Genomic DNA, 27,247 nt, shown 5'->3' on the forward strand with positions numbered 1-27,247 from the left:
AGGTAAAATCATATCAAGTTTAAAGTGAGCCTGGAAATTTGAACAGCAAAATAAACTAAGTTGATCAAGAACTTTCAACCTAATTGACTCTCTTCAACAGCATCTAATAGGTGCCAGTTAGGGCAGGTCCTTAAATTTCTTTGACATTGCTTTGTTGATTCAGCAAGTCAGCTGACTTTCATATTCTGTCTTTTTTACAGGTATTACTCTGTTTTTCCCGAGATACATCTGTCTTGGAACACTTTACTTACAGTAGTGCCACTCCACCCAAATCATACATACAAGGTAAAAGGAGTTGTTTTAAGAGAGATCATGTAGATTTTTGTTGGCTGCTGCAGTTATACAGTATGTGAATTTGCTTCATGTTCATTACACCTCGTAGACTCCATATAAAAGAACATCAATAAAACCTCAGTGTATCCAGTTGACTTCTGCACAGATTCTATTACGACAGTTCAGAAGCTGATCAGATAAAGGCCGGATTGCAATGATGTTCTTCTACTGCAGTTTTCTCTGTATAATTCTGAAGTGTTTTACCAAAGAAATGAAACACACAACTATGGTAAAGTCTTGACAACATCTGTCTTCATTAGAGCCAGAAATTTAAATATACAGTGTTGTATTCTGCAATTTCAGTAAATCTAGCAGCTGGAAATGGTTCTAGAATGTTGTCTTCCCAAAGCAGTGAGTTTTGCAGATATTTGTAGACAGGAGCAGAACATGTTGCTGGAGAACTGTGGGCTCTGTTCAAAGGTGTGGGAGAGTAGAGCTTTACCAAGCATACTTAAAACTGATTTTTTTAAAAAGCATGACATCTTCAGAGTGTTAGCTGATTTTTAGATGTTCTTTGGCTTAGGTTGTCATTATTTTTCTTAATAATCTTAAATTTATTGGTTCAACCCACTTGCGTTCTCTGCCAATTTCTAATGCCATACCTTTGGACTGTTTCCATGCTTCTTAGAGCCTCACCTGCCTTGACTTTACCCAGAGGTTCCTAATTTTTCTTTCATTCTTGAGTCATGTAATAGTCCAGTCATTTTTTTTCCCATGTACCTTTACCTTCTACATTCCCGTTTTCTTTCTTGGTCCCCGGTGCCTTTCTATTAAGCCAAATGTGATTTCCAAGTACTTATTTTGAACAGGACCTCAGCTAACAGTTTTCCTCTTATTAAGTCACTAGAGGTAATGTTTGTTTTCTAATCTTTTAATTCCTTCTTTGTTGCTTTTGGGTGTTTTCTCTCTCTTTAACTGAATTAGGGAGTTTTCTTTACCTACTTCTGGAAATGAGCAAATGGCTCACCTGAGAGCAGAACAGCGGGGGGTCCCACATCTCACTTCAGACACAGAGCCATGGGCCCAGAAACACAGCTATGGGGAACATCCTGCTTATTCCTAGACTAATCTGGGGAACGAAGTTGCTGATATTTAAATCTGTGCAGTGTAAATCCGAAAGGCTTATAGGTCCTATTTTTGGCTAATTTTCCAAGGGATGTGCTTGCTAAAAATACTCTCCCTCCAGATTACAACTCCTGACTGCTCAGCAAGCAATCTATTGAAAGGAAAAGGAGAAAATATTTTTTAGTTTAATGAAACAACTCATTTCTACAATTGGGAAGTACTTGATTTTATTTACATAAAGAGTTTCGCAGGTTAATTTTGATTTTAATTTAGTCAATTCATGCTGCAGGAAAATAAAAAAGTCCAGATTCCATTGAACCTGAAAAAAGTTCCCTGTGCTAAATTCTTCTGTATAGAGTGAACAGAATATACAGAGGTCTAAAGGATCTCTGATTATTCCATAAATTTTCATGTAACTGATTACATTTTCTAGATTAATTTTCTCATTTTAAAACTAAAGTTATTACATGTTTTAATTATAACAATTATGCATAATAACACCTTTTTATTTATAAATAAATTATTTTTAATAATGTATTTTTGATTATTAGATTCTGTACTTAAAATATGGTTTAATAATACAATGTGTTCATTTTTCAGGGAAGGTAAGTTATATGGTCAGTCTATCTGATCCGTGATTTTCTTTACTTAATTAGTCTTTTGTATCCAAACAGATTACTTAAATATTTTCTTAGTTCTATCAGAACTGTGCCATTCATCTTCCTCTCTGTTACAGGCTTAATGAAGCCTTGAATATTTTTTATCTGTGCTTGTGTCTGTTTAAATGCTTTTCCTGTCCCTAGGTCACTCTGCCCTTAACCTTATCCCCTCAGAGTTTTGCCATCTTCAAGGTCTGCAGCAAACACCTTTAGAGCTCCTAAAACACACTCAAATAAAATCTCTGTGGAACAGCATTGCTGAAATTTTCCTCCTCTGTTTTGTTGTTTTTGTTGTTTCGTCATCCTTCTTTATTGGTGCTGCATTTCAGTTTTATATCTGACACTGTACCTGCCTATTGCATTGCTTGCTTGTTTTATACAATATCAGATGGTCCATAATGTAATTAGTTATTTTTTGTATAATTGTAACTTAGAATCTACTTTTAAAATTTAAATCTTTACACTTTTTAACTGCTTATTCACATTTTCTTTGTGGTTTGATGGTTCACAGGAAAACTTGGAATGGAAGAGTATGCTGTTTTCTATCCTCCAAATGGTATGAATTATACTATTGCCTCCTCTAGTGGTAGATTGTAAAGATACAGAATTTTTTCTCAAATACGTGATAACTTTTCTCGCTTTCACATGTTATTTTTACTGTTACTCTGTGAAATTCATTAATTTAAAGGAGTAAGCTGGACTGAAGCTGCTCCAAATCCACATTCAGCCTGGTGTTAGTAGTCATAGAGTTTGTCTGTGTGGGAGCAGGAGAAGGAAAACAAGTCGTGGTGCAGCAGCTTGTGTTCCAGTCTTGTATCACCACTTAAGAGGATCTGAGTGATACATGCTGACATTGGTTGACCTCCCAGCTTTTCAGTACTCAACAAACCACACCCTAAAGCCTTGTCCTTTTGAAATATGTGTCCATATTAAAAATTCAGACATAACTAATCTATGTAATTTTAAGTTAATATCATTGCTGTTGTTGTAACTTCAGTTATTGAAATTGTTTTTTCCAACTCTTTGACCATTTCAATCCCTGTCTATTGAATCCTTTCCCTGGTCTTGCACTGCATTTGTATTTCCAGTTCAAGGTCTTTGCTCTTGCTTTCAAGGCCTTGTGTCACCAATCTTAAATCTGTGTCTCTGGCCTTGTCTTACCTTTTGTCAAAGCAGCTTCCTCTTACTAGTCCTATATAAAAACTAGTGAATGGGAGCTAAAAGCAGCTGGAAAGGAGGAGAGAGCTGCTGTGCTGCAGCTGCCAAGTACTGTAAATGTTTTATCTGAGTGCTACATGAATTACTGGAGGTCTTGGCCTCCTTTTTTTTCCTGCTCTGCTCTGGTCATTGAATGGCATTTACAGGTTGTCATTTATCTGAAATTAGGTTCTGATATTGGCAAAGCTTTTATGTAACAACTTCATGGAAACTGAGCTTTCCAGGAACTATAGCTTGTGTTTAAGTATGTAATTGGTTGTACTGAAGTAAGTGATACTGTACTAGAATATTTACAAGAGTGTGATCTATGCAGGTGCCATAACAAGGAAATATTTTATTCCTATGATGGGCAGAATGGAATTTAATAACTCAGGGAGGGGGGGAATTCTTTTTGTATTGATAAAAAGGACTATAAAAGAACAAAAAAATAAGTATTTTTGTTTTGTAGGTGTAATTCCTTTTCATGGGTTTTCTATGTATGGTAAGTGTGACTCATAAACTAAAATCTCGGGATTGCTTTTTATCATATTGCAGTTTAAAGCTGTAAGTACTTTTCTGCAACTTTTAAACTTGTGTGTATGTTTTCATGTTTCTTTTTTTATAAACAGTTGTATATAATTTTAAAAATTCCAGACTGTTTCTAGTGACTTATATTACAACTTTCTACTGTATGGGAGTTCCTCCTTTGAGAGCTAATAGCTGAGCTAAGCTGTGCATCTTAATGTACATGAATAGAGGGATAAAGTTTGTCAACAAAGTGCTCTTTTCTTGTGTTTCACTTATGGATAGACCAAGTTACCTGTGAAAAGAGTTCGTGAAAACATGAATTATGCAAAAGGCCTGTTTGCTGTATCCATTTGTCTACAAGAGGCATTAAAACAGCACTGTGTAACAGAATGGTTGCTTCTTTACTGCACAGAGGGAAGCACAAATATCAATAAGATTTTTAGGAAAAAAGCAGAAAAATGTCCATGGTTTCAGATATTACAAGGCAGCTACTGAGATGCACTCCAACAATGTGAGGGTAGTTGTCTTCGCTTTTCATTTTTTTGTTTTGATTTATCAGAGTTGTTTGTGGCATCACAGGGCAAGCAGATTTAAAGATTATACTTAAAATGCTGTATTTTAAAATGCTATGTTTTGCTACTAGTAAGTTTTATGATCACACAATCATTAAAATCACACAATTTAAATATGAAATGCAAATCTGAACCTGATTAGGGAATCTAAAGTCTTTGAAGTAATGAACACTTTAGTTACAAACTCCTCCTTAGGGACTCACTAGGAGGCTTTCGCTTGTTCTGTGTGAACCACTTTTCAAAATGTTTGGATTTGACTCTGCCCTTGAGAACAACATCTTCCAAATTTTCCTCCCTCCCTCCTGAGCCTTTGCAAGGGCTCAAAACATGCTGGTTGTGAGAAGGAGGGAGGCTGAAAAGCAAGGCAGCAGGAACACAGTAACTCCAGGCTGTGGGTACAGTGGCTGGGACCAAGCACAGCATCCTCTGTATTCCATGTTGTGCTGCTTTATGAGGGAGTATCTGGGTCCTTATGTAAATCCTATACATTTTTTCCTGTTTGCATGCATACATTTGTGGGGTGCCAACTGTCAGAGGCTGTTCTGTTACCCTCCTGACCTTTGTGTACATATGCACACTACCAAGTCTTCCACCTCCATCTTCAATCATTATAAACATAAACACTGATAACACCCTCTGCTTTTCTTACCCTATGTAAATACACATTTCTGTGAACATCTCACCCTACCTTAGCACCCCACCCCACCTCTCATACACAGACACCATTTTTTTCATTAAGCCACCTTCTCTGATACATAGATATGAAAATAAATTCACACATGCATGTTTCCATATATATATGTATAAATGTACATATATCTATGTGCATATGTATACATACATCTGCAGACAAATGTATTCATATCCCCAGCCTGTGTAAATAAAACTGGAAGGGAAGATGAATGTAGAGATAGAGACTGTGAGTGTGTTAAAATGTAAGCTATCATCCAAAATGAATGCACCTGTAAAATGAAGCAGTCAGCGTGGTGAGTGAACAGATAAAAAGGCTGTTCACAAAAATGTGTAAGGACAACTGTCTCTGAAAATGCATTGAGTGAATGGAGTATCATCTGATGGAACTGGCTATGTTTGTGCAGCATGTACATATAACATATTTATCTATATGCTGGGCTTTTACAAAACAACAAAAGGCTGAGAGCTGCTACTTTACTAAAAGAGTTCTAAACACTAAACCACCAAATGTCCGTGCTTTACAGATCTTCTAAGAAATAAACAGGTCCTATCAGTTTGTCATACTTACATGATGTTATTGTGGCAACCAGAAGCCTTTTGCTTTCATTTTCACAACATCTGTCTTCAAGCAGTCTTACAAGTGAAGTAAGGAGCTGGTCACTAACCCATGGGCACATTGGAAATTATAGACAGTTGAATCAAAAATTTGCACTGTTCCAAGTCCTATTGCCCTACACCCCAGAGAAACCAGCACTGTAGTAAGAAGTTCTTATTAGTTTAGATTCTTGAAATATATATGTTACCTAGAATGTATCACTCTCCCTTTCTTTTTACATTAAATGATAGAAGTATTCTATAACAGTCTTCCTCAATAACTGGTTTAGTATTGTTTTTGTAAATTGTACTACTGTAAATTACTTGGTTTTTCTTCATACTTCATGCACTTAATCATTGAACTCTTTTAGCAGTTTACAGTGTTGAGTCAATTATAATTCTTTTATCCTTTCAGTTGCTCCACTTTGTTTTCTGTACCATGAACCTTCCAAATTGTATCAGGTATTCCGTGAGATGTATGTGCGTTTTTTCTTCAGACTCCATTCCATCTCTTCTCATCCCTCTGTAAGTTCATTAGGAATTAAAACCACTCACTTAATATTCTGTTTACTACAGAACAATAATATACAGTAGCATGGTTTTCTATGCGATTGAAATGTATTCTTTTAAATATAATAAAATATTTCAGATGTGTTTGGGAAAATTATTAGGTAATTCCAGTTTGGATATTGTTGCTTTCTATGTCCATGTTACTCTTTGCAATAGAATATCATGTACCTTATTAAAATATTAAGTTCTCATTTTATGAGTGTGTGGGGTCTTTTATAAGAGTCAAGTGTTTTAATATAATAGGTTTCTCAGTTCAAGGAGTCACAAAATGCGTACTCAGTTTCATTAATGACATGTAAGTGTACAATGAAGTATTGTCTGGGGGAGAGGGACTAAAATATATGTATACAGATATTGTTTCAGTGATATCAAGTTAGTGTGTGTTTGTTTAGCGAAGTATCATGTTGTGATGGCACATCCTTTTTAGCACTAGTAGATGAATTTAGATAATTTGGTTATGTTTATGATCAGGTCCTGCTGTCTTGAAGGTAAAACAATTGTAGAAATGGGCTTATCTTCAATTTCTGAAGAATAAAACCTAGCAAATATTTTTTTTCCTTCAAAAAGTGCAGAAGAGTATATTGCTTTTTTGAAAACATTTCCTGGTTAAAAGAAAATCCTTTCCTTGATATATCATTTCAAGGCTATGTACTCTGCTTTCCATCATTAATAGCAAGGAAACAGGTCAAATAGGATCTGTTCATTTACATGGTAATTTTAAAAAGAAATTTTAAAATGTGTTTAAATTATAACTTTTTTGTAGTTATCCCCATGACTGTTTTGTTCTAGTCATCAGAGATACTTTTTCTCACACCTTCTGTTTTTTAGTGCAGCTGAGGTCTGTTTCATCAAAGTGGAAATATTTCAAGTCAGTCATATTTTAATAACTCACTAAGTACTTACATCCTGACATACAAAATGATAAGTAACTTGGAGCTGAAAGGGACTATCAGAATATATGATGTTACTGATGCATAGACAGAATTGTAGGAGCAAAGCTTTAGTGGCTGAAGGTATTAGAGCTGCTTGGGCCTTTCTTACCTGAGCTGAATGTTGTATCATTAATAGTGTTCTGTTGTTTGAATTAAAAATTCATGCATACCTACCTGCTGATCATGTTTTCTTGGATTTGACAGGATGAGTATCAGTATTGTTTCTTTATGCTTGTTTCTTTAGGGCATTGTATCATTGTGTTTGCTTTTTGAGACTCTTCTACAAACCCATCTGCCCCAGCTCTTTTATCATCTCCGAGAAATTGGGGCTCAGCCGTAAGTACTTCCTGACTTGTGACAAATGTTGCAGATTCACTGTTCTGAAAATGCTGTTCTCTAGTATTTAATTTAAGATCTAAGGGAAATTATTCAAAGGTGTGAACATCAGCTTGCATTTTTCCTCGCAAGTCAGCTGGAGTCCTTTGTGTATCTGTGCTTTGTGCGTTTTTCTGTATGTTCTTTGAAAAGAGAGGAGAACTGCTCTAAGACAAATGCTGCATTATTCAGCTAAGTTTCAGTAATTCATGTCAGACCTGATGGAACTAAGTGACTTATTTCCTAGGGGACAGAAGACACAGAGGTGTGTTAGTTACAGGAGAAGGTACCAGAGAGCAAGAGCATTCATGGCACCAAGTGCAATAGAACCTGAAAACCTCTTTGTCATAATTGGTATCCGTTTTAATAGCATAATAGCAGAAAGGATGAAATGTTAAAGGTGATAATAGCTGAGGATCACTCTAATGTGATTGTTTGATCAGAATGATAATGGGAAAGATAGTAGTACTTTATCAACTGAGGTGCTAAATAGCTTTATGATGGCTGTTACAAATTAAAATATTGATTATTAATGCAAGAAAAAAATGGCTATTCTTCCTGGAAGAGAAATGTAAGAGGATAATGAAATGTTTTCAATTTACAGAGGATGTCTGATCATATGGGAGGCAGAAATATAATAACCTTTGTTTATCCCTTGTCTGCAGGCTACGAATTTCATTTAAATGGATGGTACGGGCATTTTCTGGTTATTTAGCTACAGATCAGCTCTTGCTTCTGTGGGACAGAATCCTGGGATACAATTCTCTAGAAATTCTTGCTGGTAATGGAATTATTTTTACAAAACATTTTAAATCTGGGTGAATGTGAGGCAGATACATGTTAGCTTCAATGTATTTTGTGACAAGAAGAAAAAAGCTCTTTGAATGCTGAAAGCAGATGACATACATGTCAAAGAACATACTTCTAGAAAACCAGAATTGCATAAATACTGCATTTCTAACTAAAAATATGTGAGGTAGTTTGTTGGGTTTTTTTTATAGTAACACTTAAAAAATGCTTATTGGTCTCTGAACAGAACATAGGATGTTCTTCAGTGATTTTGGTAAATGAGTTCATCACCTTTCACAAAATACAAGATTCATGTTACTTGTTTATGGCAACTACTGCTTCAGTACTTTAAGTGACTGAGAGTCCCTCTGATTTTGCTGGATGATTTCTTCTTTTGAAGTGACATCTTTTAAGAGACTTTGAAAGTTTTGTACTTAAATAATGCCCTCATAATTATGAAGGTTTAAGATGGGCATTTTAAAGAAGACCTGTATCTTCAGTGGGGTCAGTTTTCAAATATGAAATAGCTGAATAGAAGAGAAAAGGGTTTGGTTCCATTTGTATTTATAAGACACCTTGTCCTTTTAAGCAAAAGCTAGCAATCTTAAACTTAGGCATTTTTGCTCAGAGTTTTCTGAAGAAATGTTGTGTTTTTTCTGTCTAAGAGTGGCCAAAGAAGCTCAAACACAGCCACTTGTTGTACGCTATTCTTCAGAATCAAAATGATTAATCTAAGGGAGTGAAAATTGGTATTTTACATCAAGATTAATTCTAACCACTAACAGGTCAGGAACTTAAATATTGGGCATTTTCTTTCAGTCCTGGCAGCTGCTGTGTTTGCTTTCCGAGCAGTCAACCTGATGGAGGTGACGTCACTGGCTGCAGCTGAAGTAAGGATAAGTTTCAGTTAGAGGAGATTGAAATAGTTTCTGATGCTTTGCCAATAGGAGTAACTTAAGCTTCACGTGGCACATGGTACATAGTGCAAATCTTTCTGTCTAAATTCTTACCTTAGATACAAAGTAAGGAAATTGAGAACATGCTGCTTTTCTGGAGTAAAAGGAAATAAAGGATATTTCCTACAAAAATGCAGTGTTATAAAATTATTTTGTACAATTAGATTTTTTTTTCTGTTTTAATATATAATCAGTGTTTATTGGGATATACTGTTTTTGAAATATTGTAGAGGTTTGTACCTTTTCCTCAGCACATTTTAATGGAGTTGCTTCTGTGCTACAAATTACAAAGATTTCACAAGATTACTTTGTCAGTATGAATCTGAAATTTCACTGTGCATAAGGTCATGGGAAATGAAGGAAATTAGGTCATTAAGATGAAGATTATTATTGTTTAGTAATTTGTTGGTTTGGGGTTGTTTTGGGTTTGTTTGTTTGTTTGTTTGTTTTCTCAAAAATATGATGATGAGTTCTTTCCAAACCTTGAGAGTTTGTGGTTGCTTTCTTTGCGTTTTTTAAAACATAATTCATGAGAAGACATTAACTATTTGAGGTATTACATTGGACTTACTTCACAAGTACTAGCCAAGCCACAGGATAACGATTCTTAATTCCCAATTATTTTTAGAAGCAAGTTGAAATGTTAGACCCCTTGTTCACCCATGATGCCATGTATATTTGAAGTAAGGCTAAAGGGTAAAATAAAGTTACTCGGGTTATATACGTAAACATATGCTTTTTCTTTGAAATGTTAGAATGAAAAATAATGCAATAAAGTGCAAACATAAACCAATATAATTTGTTTCTAGCCAGGTCCAAATCAAATTATTGACATTATTTAATTCAGTATTTGAATCTTTTTCTGACTTCTTAACTTGCTTTAAGGAAATTTGATTCAAATGTCAAGTTTAACAAGCCTTTTTGGTTTTCCTCCTAGGCTGTACTTGCTGATCTTTCAACCCTGAAAGTTATGCCTCTTCTTCAAATCTTCTTGTTTGCTACTGTCACTTGATCTGCTTCAGCAATACTGGTACCACATTTCAGTCTTTCAGGAGAAGTTAAGCATCAACTATGCAATGTCTTCATAAAACCAAAATTAAACTCTATAATATCAATTTAGAAATCATTACCTTAAAATTTTCTGACTGAAAACAGTAACTTTGCACACAGTTGTGTGCAGTGCATGCTAATGAGTTTCACTGTAACAGCAATTACTTGTACATTGAGAGTGACTACTTCTGCAAATAAACAATATGAATCACTGTCTAAAATGCATGTAATAATAAAGTAAATGTAATTCATTATCTGAGTTTTGTGATGTTAATTTCAGAGTTGTAAAATCTCTCTTTTAATATGAAATTACTTTTTCAAGCTCACAGCTTGGAGGATAGCCACTCAAATACTGTCACTTGAGAAAATAAAGATATTTAAACTTGCAAGGTCTTTTTTTTCTCATTTTCTAAGGACAAGATAGGATCATACACAAGTTCTGCTATCTCTACCTTGTTTATTCTCTTCACAGAAATTTTGTCCATGTTCTATGTCTTGTTAATTGCTGCTGTTTATTCTTTTCGTATGCAGAGATGCAGTTGTGCGTTCCCCGTGCTCCTTTGGTTGGGCACACAGCCCTCTCAGGCGTCTGATAAACTCCTACCCGCAGTCCCATCAAAGGCCCCGTGTCATAATAAAATATGTTCCCCTGCTGAGAAGGCCTGAGCAAAGCTTCCTTCAGAACTTGTTGGAGCCAGTCCTTGCATGAGACAAAATATTCCCCTGAGAATGATGCCAAGAGTCCTTTTGCTGTGCTCCACGCCCTCTTTGGGAGAGCAGTGCTACGCCTTTGACAGTTTTCCAGCCTCTGTGATTCAACAGCTTGGGCTTCAGTGCAAGATCCAAACGCATATCCATGTGTGACAGATTGTCACTACACTGTCGGGCTGGCATCGTCTGTTAGCTGTCAGACCTTTTGTGAGATCTTTCAGATCTTTTCCACTGATATATTTAATACCAAAGTTGGAATCAATCATCTGATTTAAGTGCATCTTAACACCCAAAAAAGGCTCAAAGTCAAAAAAAGTCTGTGATTCTTGTTGTCTGTGTTGTCTTGTGGTCTCTGTCAGGATAATGTAGTAAAAATATACTGAATTTTATAGACTGGTAGTAAATTTATAAGGCCAATTTAAAAAAGGTAATGTTGTGGACTCGGTATGATTACTTCTTAAAGAAAGAACCAAACTGCTTTAACAGTTGCAATGTATCCAGTGAGAATACTTGGGGAAATTTCCTTCTGGATAACAGAGAAAATTGATCTTTTCCTCAGTATTTGAAAGAAATTGTTTTAACTGTTTAAGTAGAGGTTTTTCTATGCCTGTTTTTAGAAGGGCATGTGACAGCTTTTATCCTTTACAGCAAGTATTGCCCTGTTTTATGTATGGGGAATGGAGGCATAGAAAGATTAAGTGATTTGCTAAAGATTACAGTGTAAATTCCTGAAAGAGGTAAGCAGTCTCTCCTCTCTTGAATTCCTGTTTACAATTCTGAATACTCAGTTTGTGTAGTACCTAGAAGACCTTATTTCATCTTCAGAACAACAGATAATGTACATCTACCTGTAGAAATATAGCATTTTGCATCTTTTAAAATCTGTAAGACTGAGTAGCAATTTAGAAATGATAATGTTACAAAGCACTCACAAGGATTGTGGCTCCATAAGGTCATTACAAGGTTACCATGGCTTTTTAGAGAATTAAAAGTATTTACTGAATAGCAAGGGAGATTCCCTACAGGCCTGCTGACCCTCTAATTCCCATCGCTCTGTACAAGTACATGGTGCAGAATGCAAACATTACCCTAACCCACTGTCTGTTCAGCCTGGAGGAGACTGAGGGGAGATCTCATTGCAGTTACAACTTCGTCTTGAGGGGAAGAAGAGGGGCAGGCACTGATCTCTTCTCTCACTGACCAGTGACAGGACCCGAGGGAATGGCCTGAAGTTGTTTCAGGGGAGGTTCAGCTTGAATATTAGGAAAAGGTTCTTCACCCAGAGGGTGGTTGGGCACTGGAACAGGCTCTCAAGAAAAGTGGTCACAGCACTAAGCCTGACAAGTTCAAGAAGCGTTTGGACAATACTCTTGGGCACATGGTGTGACTCTTGGGGATGGTCCTGTGCAGGGCTAAGGGTTGGACTTGATCCTTGTGGGTCCAATCCAACTGATCATATTCTGTGATTTTTTTTTCATTTGACCTTCCCCACTGGGGTACTTAACTCCTGTTCCTGACCCTCACCAGTGTTTCTCCCAGTGGCTGCACAGGGACCCTCATGCTCTGCAGCTCATGTGGGTCACCACACTCTCATCCAGGCCACTGGTGTGGCTGCCCGGGCAGCTGCTCCGTGTACCTGGGGTGAAGCTCTTCCTCTCACCTCTGGGGTGGCCAAAGGCCACAGGCAGCACTTCAGCCAGGACCTGCTATAGCAGCAAATCTCTTGGAAACCTCTGCTGCCTTTTGTCAGGCGTTTAAGTTGCTGTTTTAGAGACACGGAAAGGTGCCTACAGACAGAGAGACATGTATACAGGAATATTGAGTATAATTGCTTTAAAAATGAGATTAAGTTGAGATTAAAAAATGAACTAGTTCCTCACCTTAGGCTTCAACTTCTACTGTTAGATTTTTATATCTTTTTAAAATCTGTTTTACAAAGTTGCTTTTACTGAAGTGTTATTGTTTTCATGTTCCACTCAGTTACTCATTTAGTTCCGACAAAATATTGTGTTTCACTTTCTGGCCGATACTTGTGTTTTTAATCTCCCTTGCTTAAATAGCGCCCTTTCTTTTAAATAGTTTATTCTTCAAATATTAAAATGACTGGTTCCTATCTTGCAGTGAAATACCTCTCTTGTATATGCAGGTAGTATCAGTTATTTAAGTTTCAGTTCTTTAGAGATCAGTTCAAACTTGCTGATGTCTGTGGTCTATCTTTTGACTTCCAAATTCCTAAAACTCCTTTTTCATTTTTGCTGTTTAAAGTAATGGTCAGATATGATAGCAGAATCATATCTAAATTGATAATTACATTGGTTTAAACAGGCTCAGCTGAATGTTCAGTGGGTCAATTTAGTCCAGTTGTTTTTCTTGGTCTGTTCCACCCTCTCATCTGAAATCAATATTAAGAGACATTGCAGCACAAGAACCAATTGTCTTCGTATTTATAGATAAAGATCAAATTTTTTTGCTGCTTACCTTAGGACTCTGGCTATGATCTGTCAAGGGTTTTTTTAATGTTAAATAGACTTGTAAAAATGCAAAAGTAAATAGGCTTGTCTAAAAATGTACCCAACTTATCTTTGTTCATTACTTCCAAAAATATGTTGAAGCTAAAATCTTGATGGCTGGGTAATGGAACAGTTGAATAACTAGAACAGTTTATAATTTTTAGTGGATTTTTTTTGTCATAGTAACAAATTTTATTATGAGAAATGGAGAGAGTATGAAGACTGTAAAACAGATATCCCAGTAAAGAGAAAAGGCTGGAAAGAGTCTCCAGTTAAAGACACATTTTTACTTGTTGCCAGAAACCAGCAAATAAAATAAAATAAAATTTAAAAGAAAGCTAAATCATAGAATCATAGAATTAACTGGGTTGGAAGAGACCTCCGAGATCATCAAGTCCAACCCTTGATCCAACCCCACTGTGATTACCAGATCATGGCACTCAGTGCCACATCCAGCCTCGTCTTAAAAACCTCCAGGGACGGTGAATCCACCACCTCTCTGGGCAGGCCATTCCAATGCCTGATCACTCTCTCTGTAAAGAACTTCTTTCTAATATCCAACCTAAACCTCCCCTGGCAGAGCTTAAGCCCCTGCCCTCTTGTCCTGCTGCTGATTGCCTGGGAGAAGAGACTGAGACCCACCTGGCTACAATCTCCTTTCAGGGAGTTGTAGAGAGTGATGAGGTCACCCCTGAGCCTCCTCTTCTCCAGACTAAACAACTCCAGCTCCCTCAGCCTCTCCTCATAGGACTTGTGCTCAAGTCCCTTCATCAGCCTGGTTGCTTTTCTCTGGAAGCTTGTGCCTCTTTTACAGCCTTCTGATGAATTTTATAAAATTCTCCCAACAAAACTGAAGGGATTCCTTGAAACAGAATTGCTATATAAAGTTTGGGGAAAGCGATATAGCAAGCTGCTTATTAACACTAAATAAGCATTTTATAAAAAATACTGGAATACATTGCAAAACTGAGGGGCTGTATTGTCAGTGAGGAAGGGGAAGAACCTTTCAACATATTTTCACAAATCAGTAAAATATTCTGTCCAGTATTTTTGGGGAGGAAATGGGAGGGAGGGGACGGATGCAGCCCGGGTGGCGGGAGCTGCTGGGTGCTTCCTTTTCCCTCCTTTCCTCCAGGCCGTTCCCGTCCATGCCTGGCTGCTTGCAGGTGCCGCACCAGCGGCTTCCATCCCCACAGCCCACACAGGAAAGGCAATTAGCTGAAGCACATATTTGAGATCAGCAGGCTTCCTCCAGCCCCGGGAAGCTCGCTGGCTGGGCAGGGGGTGCAGCAGGACGGGGCCAGGGCCAAGGTGAGGGCCCCTGGGAACGACCGGCGGAGGGGCATCAGCCAGCCTTCCTGCTGGACCCGGCGGCACCAGCAGCAGAAACAACCCTTGTGAACAATTCCCCCTGTAGTAGCCACAGGAACGATACTGAGGTTCAGAAGTGCTGAAGGGCAACCGTGGTGGGGTTGGGTTTTTTTTTTTTATGGGTTTAAGACAGTACAGGAGGGAAAAAATACCTCTTCTGAAGGCTTTTAGCACAAGGCCACGCTTGCTGTGAGACTGCACCTCTGTGAGCAGTTCTGCAAGAACCATTTATTGTAGCAAATAAACACAGAATAACCTGTAATCTCTAAAATCCAGAATAAGATGTGCTGCTATCTGAGATCACAGAAAGATGTTTTTTCCTGCACACTTCATGCTCAGCTTTTTCAGTACCTTAACAAAATTGTTAATGCAGGGAAGATCATTTTGATCCAGTAGTGTGACAGCTGTGCTCTGCTTTAAAATGGTGTTAAAATGTCTCAGCTCAGTATTTTTTAAGTAGGCAGTTAGTAGTATGCCTACCAAATGATAGCATTACTGGACACTTATGCTTTGGAGAACCGTCTCAGGATACTTGTCTCTTCTGTGGATGACACAGTGCAGCACAAGTCAGCAGATGTTACTGGGGGCAGAGTGAGTCTGTGGTTAGGGCAGGATGTTTATCTTGGGTTCACCATGCTTGGTAAGACTGCGGCACATAATTGGTGGTAATGCAATCTCACTGTGCTAAATGCTGACAGGGGATCAGCCTTCAAATGAACACAAAGGGAGAAATACTGCTTTTTGGCAATTTTCTCTTTTTTTGAGGCTTTGTTTAAACCCAGGGATGTTTGCCTGCTTCTGTGTCTTGTCAGGCATTGCTGGTTATAGGAGGTGAACTTGAGGGTCTCTGAAGAAGGATGCAGTGGGGCCTCTGTGCACCCACATTTCAAAATCAGCATGTTGTTGTAGATGTTGGAGTACTGATATGTGCAAACAATTATCTCTAGAGAATAGGCTTTATGGAGGACCACGGTGCTTTGCCAAATGACATTGTATTTGGCTGAACAATCTGAACAAATTGTTTCTTTTGGGATTATGACCAAAATAAATGGAATACTTATCAAAAGAGTTAAAGATCACAATTTGTGCAAGACAAAGTTTCTGTGCTTTGTTTTAAACAAAAAACTCCATATCATGTTGCTAAGAGACAAGCTGGAATTTGATAGTCAAGGACAAAATATTATGTTATAGCCACCTAATATGTTTTAACAGGTATCTGATAGTTCATTTATTAGAGTAATGTGTCCCATGAATGGTACATTCTATGATTTTTTTTCTGAAAAGCTCTATGTAGGATAGTTACAGCCTGAATACGTCCAATTATAAACAGTATATCAGCACAAATTTATGTTGTAAAGATCAATAATATTTAATTTTCTATCTCTTCTGTACTATTTATTATCTAAATTTGTTTGATTATAAGTCTAGTGTCACAACATTTTCCCTTTTCTCCCATTTTTTTTCCGAGTGCCTCTGGGTTACAAAAAATAAACATTGCTTTGAAGCCCAATCATGGTTCATTAGTGTTAAGATCAAGTTCTAACTATGGAAAACTGGCATAGTTACAGCTTGTGAAGGAAGTTCCAGTTGCTTGCAGCATTCACATTAGTGGTGAAGAAATTCTCTCCATAATTTCTGACAATAAGGCATAATTAGATATTTAACTTTAGTTTGTGATACATTTGAGATATTCTAACCATAAGCGGTTTCTGAAGGCGTTACAGTTAGCAGACATGGGAAAGTGGTCTTAGTGAGTATTAATACCTCTCACCACTAATACACAGGCAGGAGAGCCTTTCTCCCAGCTCTGCCTCATGTCATGGAATGCACTTCCAGTATGGGGAAAGCTACTCTTGAAAGAAAGGGTGTGTAGAGAAAGGTGCTCAAACTCTGTAGACTATGACATCTGTAACACAGAAAGGGATCATTTGCTATTTGTATGTTTAACAAAGTGCGCTTTGTTCTACTGACTTTATATTGCATCTTTATTCAACAATTAAAACGTGTATGTCAAAGGGTAAAAAGGTGTTTCTGACTTCTTCTTAATTTTTTTATTTTAAAAGCTCAAATAAGTTTTATTGATCATACGAAAGATAAAGTGACATTTTGATACGTGCATATTAATTTTGAAATTCAAACTTGTACCACTGTTTCTGTTCCAGAGCTTTATCTTCTCCTCTCTTCTCTTTTTCCAATATTCAACAAACATCCTTACATAGTTTTGCCTTATCTGGTTTTCCTGTCTTTGTGAATTACAGTTTACAGCTTACAGAAAATATAATCCTTTATGATTAGGGCTCTTATCTTTCCCTGAGAAATATTATGTTTCTATTCTGCTGTGAAGGAATCCTGGAAAAACTTTAAAGTTTTGGTATTAGTCCATTTCTGCATTAGGTGATAATAGGGATAAGGGGTAAGTGCTATAGTGGAGAGTGAGCTGTTATTTATTTAGGTGGGTAATCAATATTCAGACCTGAAAACACACAATTAAAAGATGGAAGTAGTGGATGCTTGGGCTTGCATCACTCTAGGTTAATAAAGACTAAACAGAGGTTTGAAATCTTAGAAAGCCAAATCCGTCAAAGACCTTCCTGTCAGTGCAGTGCTCCCAAAACAGTAGGGACCGATGCCCGGGATGTTTTCCCGAACATTCTATGCCACCATTGTGAATGCAAACACTGGAGAGGCTTTGTGGAGAAGGAGTGTGCTGCATGTCTGCCAGGCTTTCAGTTAGAAGGGGATAAGGAGAGAGAAGCATGGAATTTGCAGACACCATAGTAAGTGCAAATTTTCTCAGGCTGGATGTTAAACTATGTGCTTGCTCAAAGGTGGAAAAAACCTGTCTAAGACGTTAGTGATCACCTTTGTTTTGAAAGAAATCACACACAGCAGTGTTATGTACTAACTTTCAAGCAGGTAATGGAATATATTCCCAGAAAACTCACCCCTACTACTGACTTTGGTTGAGGGAAGGGCCAAGATGGTGGATTGCACAAATAAACTTCCTTGTTTTGTATACACTAGATCTTTACACACTATTCTAGAACATGAGGCTAGGACAAAATAAAGGTATTGTTTTCAGAGAAAAAACCAGAATGGTGAAATCTGGCCAAAGAAAAAAAACAAGTCTCATCTTACATGGTATGTACAATAGGAAGCTGTGATGTTAGAGTCTTGACACTTTTTTCTAGTTTGTCAAACTTTTCCTTGTCTCTGCAAAATGGTGAAATTGTCCCCTGGGGTTTTTCAAATTTTTTTTTTTTTGGTAAGTAAAATGTGGGCGATTTTTTTACATGAAGAGCAAGAGTCTCTCTGACACGTAAGGCCCATCTTTGCCTATTCAGATGTGATTTTTTGTTTTCGTTGAATAACAAACTTTGTATATTGTTATATGTATTTATATTTTCTTTAGTTTAAAAGCATTAACTGTAATCCCACAGTTATTCTGTGTTTTCAGATCAAGGCTGCTATTCTTCTAGCTAAACAAACAATTCTGAAAGATATTATAAAATCTCAGTTCAGTCTGTTTTACTTTTATAAAGGAAAATGTCACCTTTTTTTTCAGCAGCTCAAACACATATGCAATGTAAAATGTTATAGAAGAAATAGCCCCTCATAGACACAGATTTTTTGTTCACAAGTTCCAAAGAGTTTAATGAAAAATATTCTGAGTTATACTGGCTTTTGTAGTTCCTGTTTTTGTAGAATTTACTGTAGATCTCTCAGAAAACTGGACACGACCCAACCAAAATGAGCATGTTCTCCACATAACTGTAAGCCACCTTTACAACTTTCTCTAGACTGAAATGTTACCCCTTTTTAGAAGGCACCATGGTGAGATTATTAAATGACAAGTGCAGGATAAATTACTCTTTCCTGACTTCAGCCCAGACATTTAAACACAGAGATGGTTACTGATACTGCTCAGGAAATTGTTCCAATGCAAACAGGTCAACTGTGCTTTTGGTGGGACTGGGCCATTTGAAGGCAGGGCTGTTATGGGACAGAAACATTCTTTCCAGACTCCATGCTGTATTAAAATTTTAGTGAGGATTAATGCAAGCATTTAAGATTTTTATTTCTCCATAATGGATTATATTTTAAATTTTCACTAGTCCTCCTTATTCATTGGGAATTTTCAGGCCATCAGATAGATCTAAAAAGGGAAGTTGATAGAATTTAAGAAGTACATCACATGTTCTTTACAGCTTAAAACTCTAAGGGCAAAGCAACTGCTCCACTTTAAGGAACAATACCCACTACTATACTTTATAGTTTACTGCACTGTCTCTCAGTAACTCTGGAGAGGTGTCACATCTGCCTTAAGCCTTTACAGGTCAGAAGCCTTTAGCCACCTCCTAGATGACCTTTAAGGTCTCTTCCAACCCAACCCATTCTATCATTCTATGAACCTAATTTTTTGGTTCTTGTAGCTGTTTCTCAAGCTTGGCTGTTTTTACAGATTACCAAAATATAAAGATTGAGTAGAAGGGACTAGCCCTGGAGTGATATTGAAACTTCCAGTGTTGAATGATCACACTGATTCCAGGTGAAGGAGAACACTGCTGGTGTTAGCACAGCTAATCCCACTGGGAATACATCTTTGGAGCCAAATACTTTGCTGAGTCTCTCTCTAGTCCTTCAAGATTGGTTCTGAAATTAATGCAGCATCTATATGAATGCAGTTAATAAATAATTAGGAATTATAATTACCTATTACTACTGGATATGCATTCAAACTCCTTCATGCTGTGAATATTTACCTTTACGGTTGTTTTCTAGTGATATCACCCCAGTAAGGCCCCTCCCCTTCCCTTTTCTTCCCTCCCCTCCTGTTTGAATGCTTACTTTAGTAAGAAATGAACAACCTGAAGTTCCCCTTACTCTCTATTGATTCTAAAGGGATTAGGAGTTGACTGACTTCAACTTAGACTTCTAGTTGAGCCCTTCTCCATGTTTTCTATTAACTACCATGAACATTTTGAAAAGAGCTGCTAAAACTCATTATATAGTAGATAAATAATAAAAAATACAACCTGTCCTATACAGATCATATTAGAGAAAGCTAACAAACTTCATTGAATGCAGAACTTTTTTGTCCCACCCCTAACCAAAACTCTCCCAATTTCATCATGAAGGCAGATAAAGGAATAAAAAAAAAAAGTCCAGATCCGAGGAAGATCATGAAAGCTTGTTCAACTCCAGTGCTCAAGGATTGCATACAACCTTCCAAGTACCACAGCCTACAAAGCAGGAACAAAAATGAACAGAGTGTACTGCTTCTGAAAATGTAAGCAATGGATGAAATTTTACTCTTGCCTTTTTCTTATTCCCCTCCTCAAGAAATAGAGCTGTTTGTAGTAAGTCATAATGCCAAATGCCCAAGGTTGTGTTCTGACAGTACCAAAATGGTCTGTATCCAATGACCTTGTAACTAAGCATATGCTCTCTTATGCTTTGTCTCCATTACCCAAACCAAAACATACAAAAATTAAGCAAGGATGAAATACCTGTTACCTGATTTTCTCAGCAGTGGTTTCTATATCTCCTTCAACTTTCTGGGTGATTTGAAACTAACTGTCTCTGCCTCTGCAGAATGATCTTATTTATTATGTGCTGTGTCACTCACAGTACCTGGCAGTGCATGCCATGAATCTAGAGAGCTCCTGTTTACAGGATGTACAACTTGCCTGCAGAAATTCCAGGAAACAGTCTGCTTGCTGTGACCTTAGAGCAGCCATTTCAATTCACCACAAACCATCTGACAACAGAATTGTATTTACATGATACACATGTTCACTAGGCTTTTTATTACTCTCTGTTAGTCACAGATCATGAGAATATAATCTCCCACTCACTGAAGCTCTGGCCTCTGATTGAGTGATTGCTCATTCCACTTTTCAATCAACAGCTGCTAAAACTACCAAAACTACACTTGAAGTAAAAGCTCTGGTCACTTTCTTCTTCCTTCTTCATCAGGTCATAAATAGTCTTTGTTCTTATCCCAAATTGTCTTAAAGGGGAAAATGATTTCCACTGTAAGGCAGACTCCATCCTGACAGTTCCTGTTACAAGCAAATAGGAACTTCTTTTTCTCCAAGTGGAAACACCCAAACACATCTCAGGAAGCAGCCTTCAATACTTGCTGAAATCATGAGAATGTGCTAAATTATTATGTCCAAATGATATTTTTTAAAAATTGTGATTTTAATTCTATCTTTTTTTCACACAGTTGGTCAGTATGCTTATTATAAGATAAAAGCTACTCGTGTGCAGTAGTGACTTTCATCACCTCCTGATTGCGCTTTTCCTTGTTTCCTGTCTACCAGGAAGGGAGGGAATAAGAAGACACAAAGCATTGACTGTCTCTGATTAGGTAATGGTTGATTTAGAGATTTATTGAGATTCGGGGAAGGTGAAAGAAAGATTATGTACATACTGGGATCTTCTTTTTTTTCTTTCTTTTGGTAATGAAATGATCTGTACTCCCTTTGCTCTGAGATAGCCTTTTTCAGTGAGTCACCTCTATAGCTATCACTTCTGTGTTGACATGGCTTGAATTCTCACATTGCTTGAAAAGTGAAAAAGAGAGCCAGCAAATTGTTTTTAATATGTGGATTTGTTGGTGTTAGTATTGCTGTTCATTAAACATCAGGAAAGATTATACTAATAATTTAAAAACAGTATGAACTACAAATGAACCGATTATGACTTTACTGTGGATGCAAAATTGCCACAATCAAAACCTTCTTAAAATTTAATAAGGTGCCCAGACTTTTACAGTCTGGCAATCAATTTTGGCAAAACCAGTTATAGTGAGGTATGTTCTGAGTAGAGCAGATGAGGGGAGGAACTCTGTTACATCATGACCTCCAAGATTTTACCTTGGCAATTTTTAACGTACTTCTGATCACCTAAATCTGTACTGTATTCATTTCCACAACCATTTTTGTGTTGCTCCAAATGTCCTTTAGCTGTCAAAACATCATTTTGTTGTAACCCAGCTGACATGCCAAATAATACTCAGTCAGATGCCAAGATCTCTGCTCCTGCATCACCAGTAAGATTGTGTCCTGGCAAGCTGCTCAGCTCCTACTACAGATTCCAGAAATCAAAGTGCTGCCTGAAATATTTTATCCACTCATTCTGCCATTGTTTTCCTTCAGACTCCGTACCTCCAGATGTGCCTCCAGATCTTGTATAAGCAGATTGACTCTTTGTTTATTTTTGAAATAAACAGAATCCAACTACAGTCTGCCTAGCCAACATCTTCTAGCTGGAATGGCATCTTTGTTCCCATAAAGAATTCAACAAAGTGAAAAAAGGATAAGCAAAGCTTCCATGAAAATAGGAAACTCAGCTGCAATGAACATTTTGCTGAACATTGTATTCTCCAAGACTTCTTTTACATTTGTCTTTATTCCATAAATCTTATAGAAAAAAAAAAACCTGCAATACTAGTGACAATGCTGATTGAAAAAAAAAAATCTAAAATTAGGAGACTTAATCAAAAAGTTCTTTGCAGATCTGCAGACTTAATGACTGCTCTTTCTTGCTGATTGAAAGACATTTTGTCATTTTTTCCCAGCATTTTAGCGTATTACCAGGCAATTTGCTCATTTGAGAGATACCCAGCCTCTTGGCCATTGATAAGAAGATCATAAGGGCTAATACTCTCATCAGATAATGAAGATGTTTCATTCACTTCCATTCTCTCTCTTCCAATTTCATTACTGGACTGCAATAGCATCTATGACCCATAGTTTTTTAGTTCATTAACAGCTGGGAATACAGGACTACTTAAAATACTTGGTAAAGTTTCCTCTTGAACTAATGACTTTCCTTCCTCAAAAAATAAATTTCAGTAATCCAGAAACAAATGAGAAGGGGTTTCTAAACAAATCCTCTCATCCTGACAAATACAAAGCCAATAAAATTTCACCTTCATCAGAGGTGGAGGATCAGAGCCTGAAATCTGAGAACTAGAAAGTTTCATAATTTGGGTGCAGATATGAATAACTTCTCTAATCAAGAAAAGACATTTGAATTTTACTCTCAAGCCTGTTCAAAATTAATGTTTCTTTTCACATCATTTGTAGATTTAAATGTTTATTGAACAGTTTACCAGTAATCTGGTGGTTACTGCTTATCTGAATTTGAAATTTGTCAGTTTGTACTTGCATTGTTTTTTAATAAATAAGTATCATTGTCTAAATCTTCCTTTCTGTAATGTGACCTTACACCATTTTTTCAGCTTGTGCTTTGTTTCTGTTTTGCCAACAAGGTTTCTTTCTCCTCTTATTATTATCAGCCTGGTTTATATTTTTGCTCATGAGTCCTCACATATACCCAGAGCATTCACAGCTTGTGCTTTAGAGAGATTGTAAACAGCACCAAACAGCAGCATTTTTTTCCCTTTATTCAACCATTCAAGCCTGCTTCAGAGTTATATTAGGAATGGCAGAATGTATATATTGTAAAGCACTATGGGCATTAAACAACTCTTAAAATTGTTTCTCTTTTTCTGTTCAGATAAATCAGTGTGGTGATTAAGGCTAGGTGAATGATAAAATTGCTGACAGAAATGGCAACTCAAAGCAGTAAAATACACACTAATGAAAAGAAAAAAAGCTTTCTGCTCCAAAGGTCAATGGAGGGATGGAGGACAGGACTCAAAAAAAGTCTCTCAAGTTATCCATACAGTAAAGTACACTCAGAAAATTCAACCAAGAGTCCATTAGGACTCCATGTAGGAGTCCATTAATACTGAGCAGGATTCATGACAGAAAATAACATAAATGGCCAAATTCTTAGGCCTTGAGACCAGTTTTCTTCCTGCAAAAGATAAATATACCCACTTGTGGGAAATACTGTTGCAACACTCTATCAACAGTGTAGCACAGCCCAGTGACAGACCTTCTGTGGGGAAGGTGGGTGTATTTACAGCAGACCAGGACATGCCCTTCCATGAGCCTGTACAGCCATGGGGCACCACGGCAGTGGTGACCAGGCTGCCCATCTGCCACAGCCATGCCTGTGTCCAGATGTTGTTAGGTCCAGCATCCATTGTAATTACATTGGAGGGAAGTGACACTAGCTGTGAAGATCTCCTCATGTCTTCTGGGTACTCCTTAGGCTGGCAGCCATGCACAGATTTTGAATATGCCTCTTGGTAGCCTTTAGCAGCTGATACTGATCCTGTCCAAACTCTGTGAGTCATCAGGGTTTCTCCATTGCTCTTTTTCTCCAGAAATAGGTGTCCTGTGAAACTGCCTGGAGATGTACTGGGTGATGACCTGCTAATCTGGATCCCAGTAGCACAGTCCATGCTGAGAACCCTTTCCCTGTTGTGTGCTCCATCCAGTGCCCCCACACCCAGGTATTACCATTCATACTCCATTCACACCAATACCAGCATTTCTGTCACAGCTGTGTACACCCAGAGGCAGAGAAAACCATCAAACCAGTCTCACTGCAAGCAAGCAACCCTAAGAACCACAGGCTCTGCTGATGGGCAGGTGACCTAGAATGAAAGACTGTGAAAAGGCTGACATACTCAAAGTCCTCTTTCCCTTGTTCCTTACTAGCCAGGCCAGCCCTCAGGCCTCACAGAGCTCTGTTTGGCAAAGTTTGAAGTAGGAGACTGCTACTAACTGTAGAGGAAGGCTGAACTGGGGATACTCTAGCAAATTAGATGTTTGCAAGTCCTTAGGACTGGACAGGAGGTGCTTGTAAAGGTGCTGAGGAAGCTGAGTAATATCATTAGGCTGCTTCCTATCACCTTTGAAAGGCTGTGGCAATCAGATGGGATTTCCAGTTACTGGGAAAAAAACCAAATGTCACCTCTATCATCAAAGCAAAGTGCAGGAAACTGCAGATCAGTCATCCTTTCCTAGCATCTCTCCCAGAAGAGATAATGGAGCAAATCTTTCTGTAAGCCATTTCTGGGATGATGAAGGACAAGTCAATACAGAAAACCCAGCACAGTTCCACCAACACGATTGCCTTCTGTCATGAGGTGACTGGCTCTGTGGTTGAGGTGATAAGAGCGGCACACATTAATTATAGCAAGGTTTTTGCCACAGTATTCAGAGCATCTTTGTGGTCCTGTAGGGACTGGGTAAGTGGATGAGGAGGGTGGAAAGCAGTCTGAACCACTCTACTTAAAAAGTAGCAGTCAACAGTTCAGAATGAAACTGGCATGTGGTTATGAGTGGTGTTCCTCAGGCCTGAGTAGGGGGTTATATCAGATGAACACAAAAGGTCATATATTTTTCTCTGATTCTGTGATCAAGCCTTATAGGGCACTTAGCAGAATTTGTGTCCTCATACTGAAACCAGAAGTTGATTAGGTTACTGTGGATTAACGGGTTAGGCTGTAGCCCTTCCTTGATTCTCACGCAGCTGATTTGGCACAATATGAAGTGGCAGTGCATCAGGAGGTGTTTCCAGTTAATGTGCTTCTCCCTGTGAGATCTGCTAGGGTGACCTCTCCCCAGCTCCAGAACACAGGCATTGCTTGAAAACAATCTGTTTAATGCTTCCTGGTTTGGGCTGTAGTTGAAAGCAAGAGGTGAAAATGAACTGATATTGAAAGAGGATTTTTAACAAGGATAATTTTCTATTTCAGGCCCAGGGCATTTTCATTGAAGTGCTCTCCATATGTGCCCCATCTCACAGCTATCCTAATGCATGGCTTTTCTCCATAGGACTCATGTAGTCCATATTCTTTGACTGCACTGGTTCTCAGCTAAAATAGTTCACACTCCAGGAAACTTTCCTCTTCATGTACTCTTTATGCATACCTCTCTCTTTGTATTTTAAAATTACCTTATTAATTAAATTAACAGCTGGTTTCTTCATTTCCATCAGGGAAATTTACTCTGCTTCATATCCCCTCCCTAAAGTCAAACAACATTGAACAAGCTTTCTTAAGATACAGGCTTTACATTGTTCTCTTTGCACAAGATCTGGTCAGATACTGCTGGTGTTTAAAGGCTGTTGTATTAACCAACAGAAATGATAAGGCTATGCATGGACTTCTCAATTCAAACACAACTCATTAGGTTTAGACACAGTTTCCAAATCTTCATATGATATATGACTACTTTAAAGTTTTGGTATTTTTTTTCCCCAGAAAAATATGGTTCAGCTGGGATGGATTATGCATGCCAACTATGGAAAATTGTTTCCTGCTGCATTTAATACTATTATAGTGATTTCACAGTTAGCTTCACAGATTTTGCTGACCTGCAGAAATACCTTGTACCACTCTATTTCATGCTCCTGTCTCCTTAGGGTCTATGAAACAGCCAAAGGCTTTTCTCAAGACCCTTTCAACCCCCTTCTGTTATTTCTTAGGTAATTGAGACAGTTAATAGGAAATGTGGTGTTTATATAGCTTTTGGCATCCGTGCTGCATTATTCTCATGTATTGTGTACCTAAGATATTAGATTGAATTTGATCTTTAAAGGCTATGTAATTCTCGTCAAATGGCTCTAAACAGAGTGGTGGAAGATCCCACAGATTTCAACAGGAGAAATAGATTTTACTCCTATTCAGTGGCTTGATAGAAACACTTTAAGCAAAAGCCTTTTTTTTTCAGTCAAGATTTTAATCACAATGAAATCGTGGCTTAATCTCTGTGAAGACTTAGTTTTCCTGATTTCAGCGTGCCGGATCAGATCCGAAGCACCTCTTTTTTTCCGCTCTGTTGCTGTTTTGAGCGCGGTGCGGCACACACCGAACCGAAACTCCTTTCGTGCTTCCCGTTCGGAACGCTGCCCTCAGGTGCCCTCACCGGCGGCGTAACCAGGGCAATTCTAACAGGGTCCAAGGTTTCCGTTTTGCCCTGTAGCCCAAAACGCCCCGTTTTCCCGCTGTGCCTTTCCCGACTGTACCCGGTCTGCTCTGAGGGGTTCAGCGCCCGGGGGAGCGGCCCCTCCGAGGGGTCCGGGGCGGGCTGGCCGGGGCCGCTTCTCCCGCAGCCGGACACAACTTTCCCGCCGCCCGACGGCACGGCCGCGTCTTGCCACGCTCCGGCCCGCCCGGAGCTGGGGATCGGGGTCGAAAGCGGGACTGGACGGGAGCCGGGATCGGGATCGGGACAGGAGCCGGCACTGGAACTTGACCCGCGCTCTGCCCGCCACCCCCTGGCGGTGACGTCACGGCGCGGTGACGTGTGGCCCGGCGGCGCGGGGGCCGCCGGAAGCGGCGGGAGGCGGCGGGGCCAGCGCGGAGCGGGTTCGGAGCCGCCGGGGCGGCAGCGGCGCGGCCGGAGCTCCTGCCCCTTCCTGCCGTCCTTCCTTCCCTCCGTGCTCCTGTTCCTGCCTTCGCCCCGC

At 38.5% G+C, this 27,247-nt stretch overlaps 1 protein-coding gene across 2 annotated transcripts in view; it reads left to right on the forward strand.

Annotated features, from left to right (window-relative positions):
- Positions 1-10,702, forward strand: part of TBC1D19 (TBC1 domain family member 19) — a 48,382-nt gene extending 37,680 nt beyond the window's left edge. For both annotated transcript variants that reach the window (XM_050338390.1, XM_050338391.1), the window contains 8 exons: positions 201-285; positions 2,569-2,613; positions 3,724-3,756; positions 6,057-6,166; positions 7,388-7,479; positions 8,184-8,299; positions 9,127-9,197; positions 10,201-10,702. In XM_050338390.1, coding sequence (XP_050194347.1) covers positions 201-285; positions 2,569-2,613; positions 3,724-3,756; positions 6,057-6,166; positions 7,388-7,479; positions 8,184-8,299; positions 9,127-9,197; positions 10,201-10,275 — 627 coding nt within the window. In that variant the 3' untranslated portion in view covers positions 10,276-10,702. The remainder of the gene's footprint in view (positions 1-200; positions 286-2,568; positions 2,614-3,723; positions 3,757-6,056; positions 6,167-7,387; positions 7,480-8,183; positions 8,300-9,126; positions 9,198-10,200) is intronic.
- Positions 10,703-27,247: the final 16,545 nt, after the last annotated feature.

This window comes from Myiozetetes cayanensis, unplaced genomic scaffold, assembly GCF_022539395.1.
Source record: "Myiozetetes cayanensis isolate MyiCay16 unplaced genomic scaffold, myiCay2020 scf7, whole genome shotgun sequence".
Classification (NCBI taxonomy): Eukaryota; Metazoa; Chordata; class Aves; order Passeriformes; family Tyrannidae; genus Myiozetetes; species Myiozetetes cayanensis.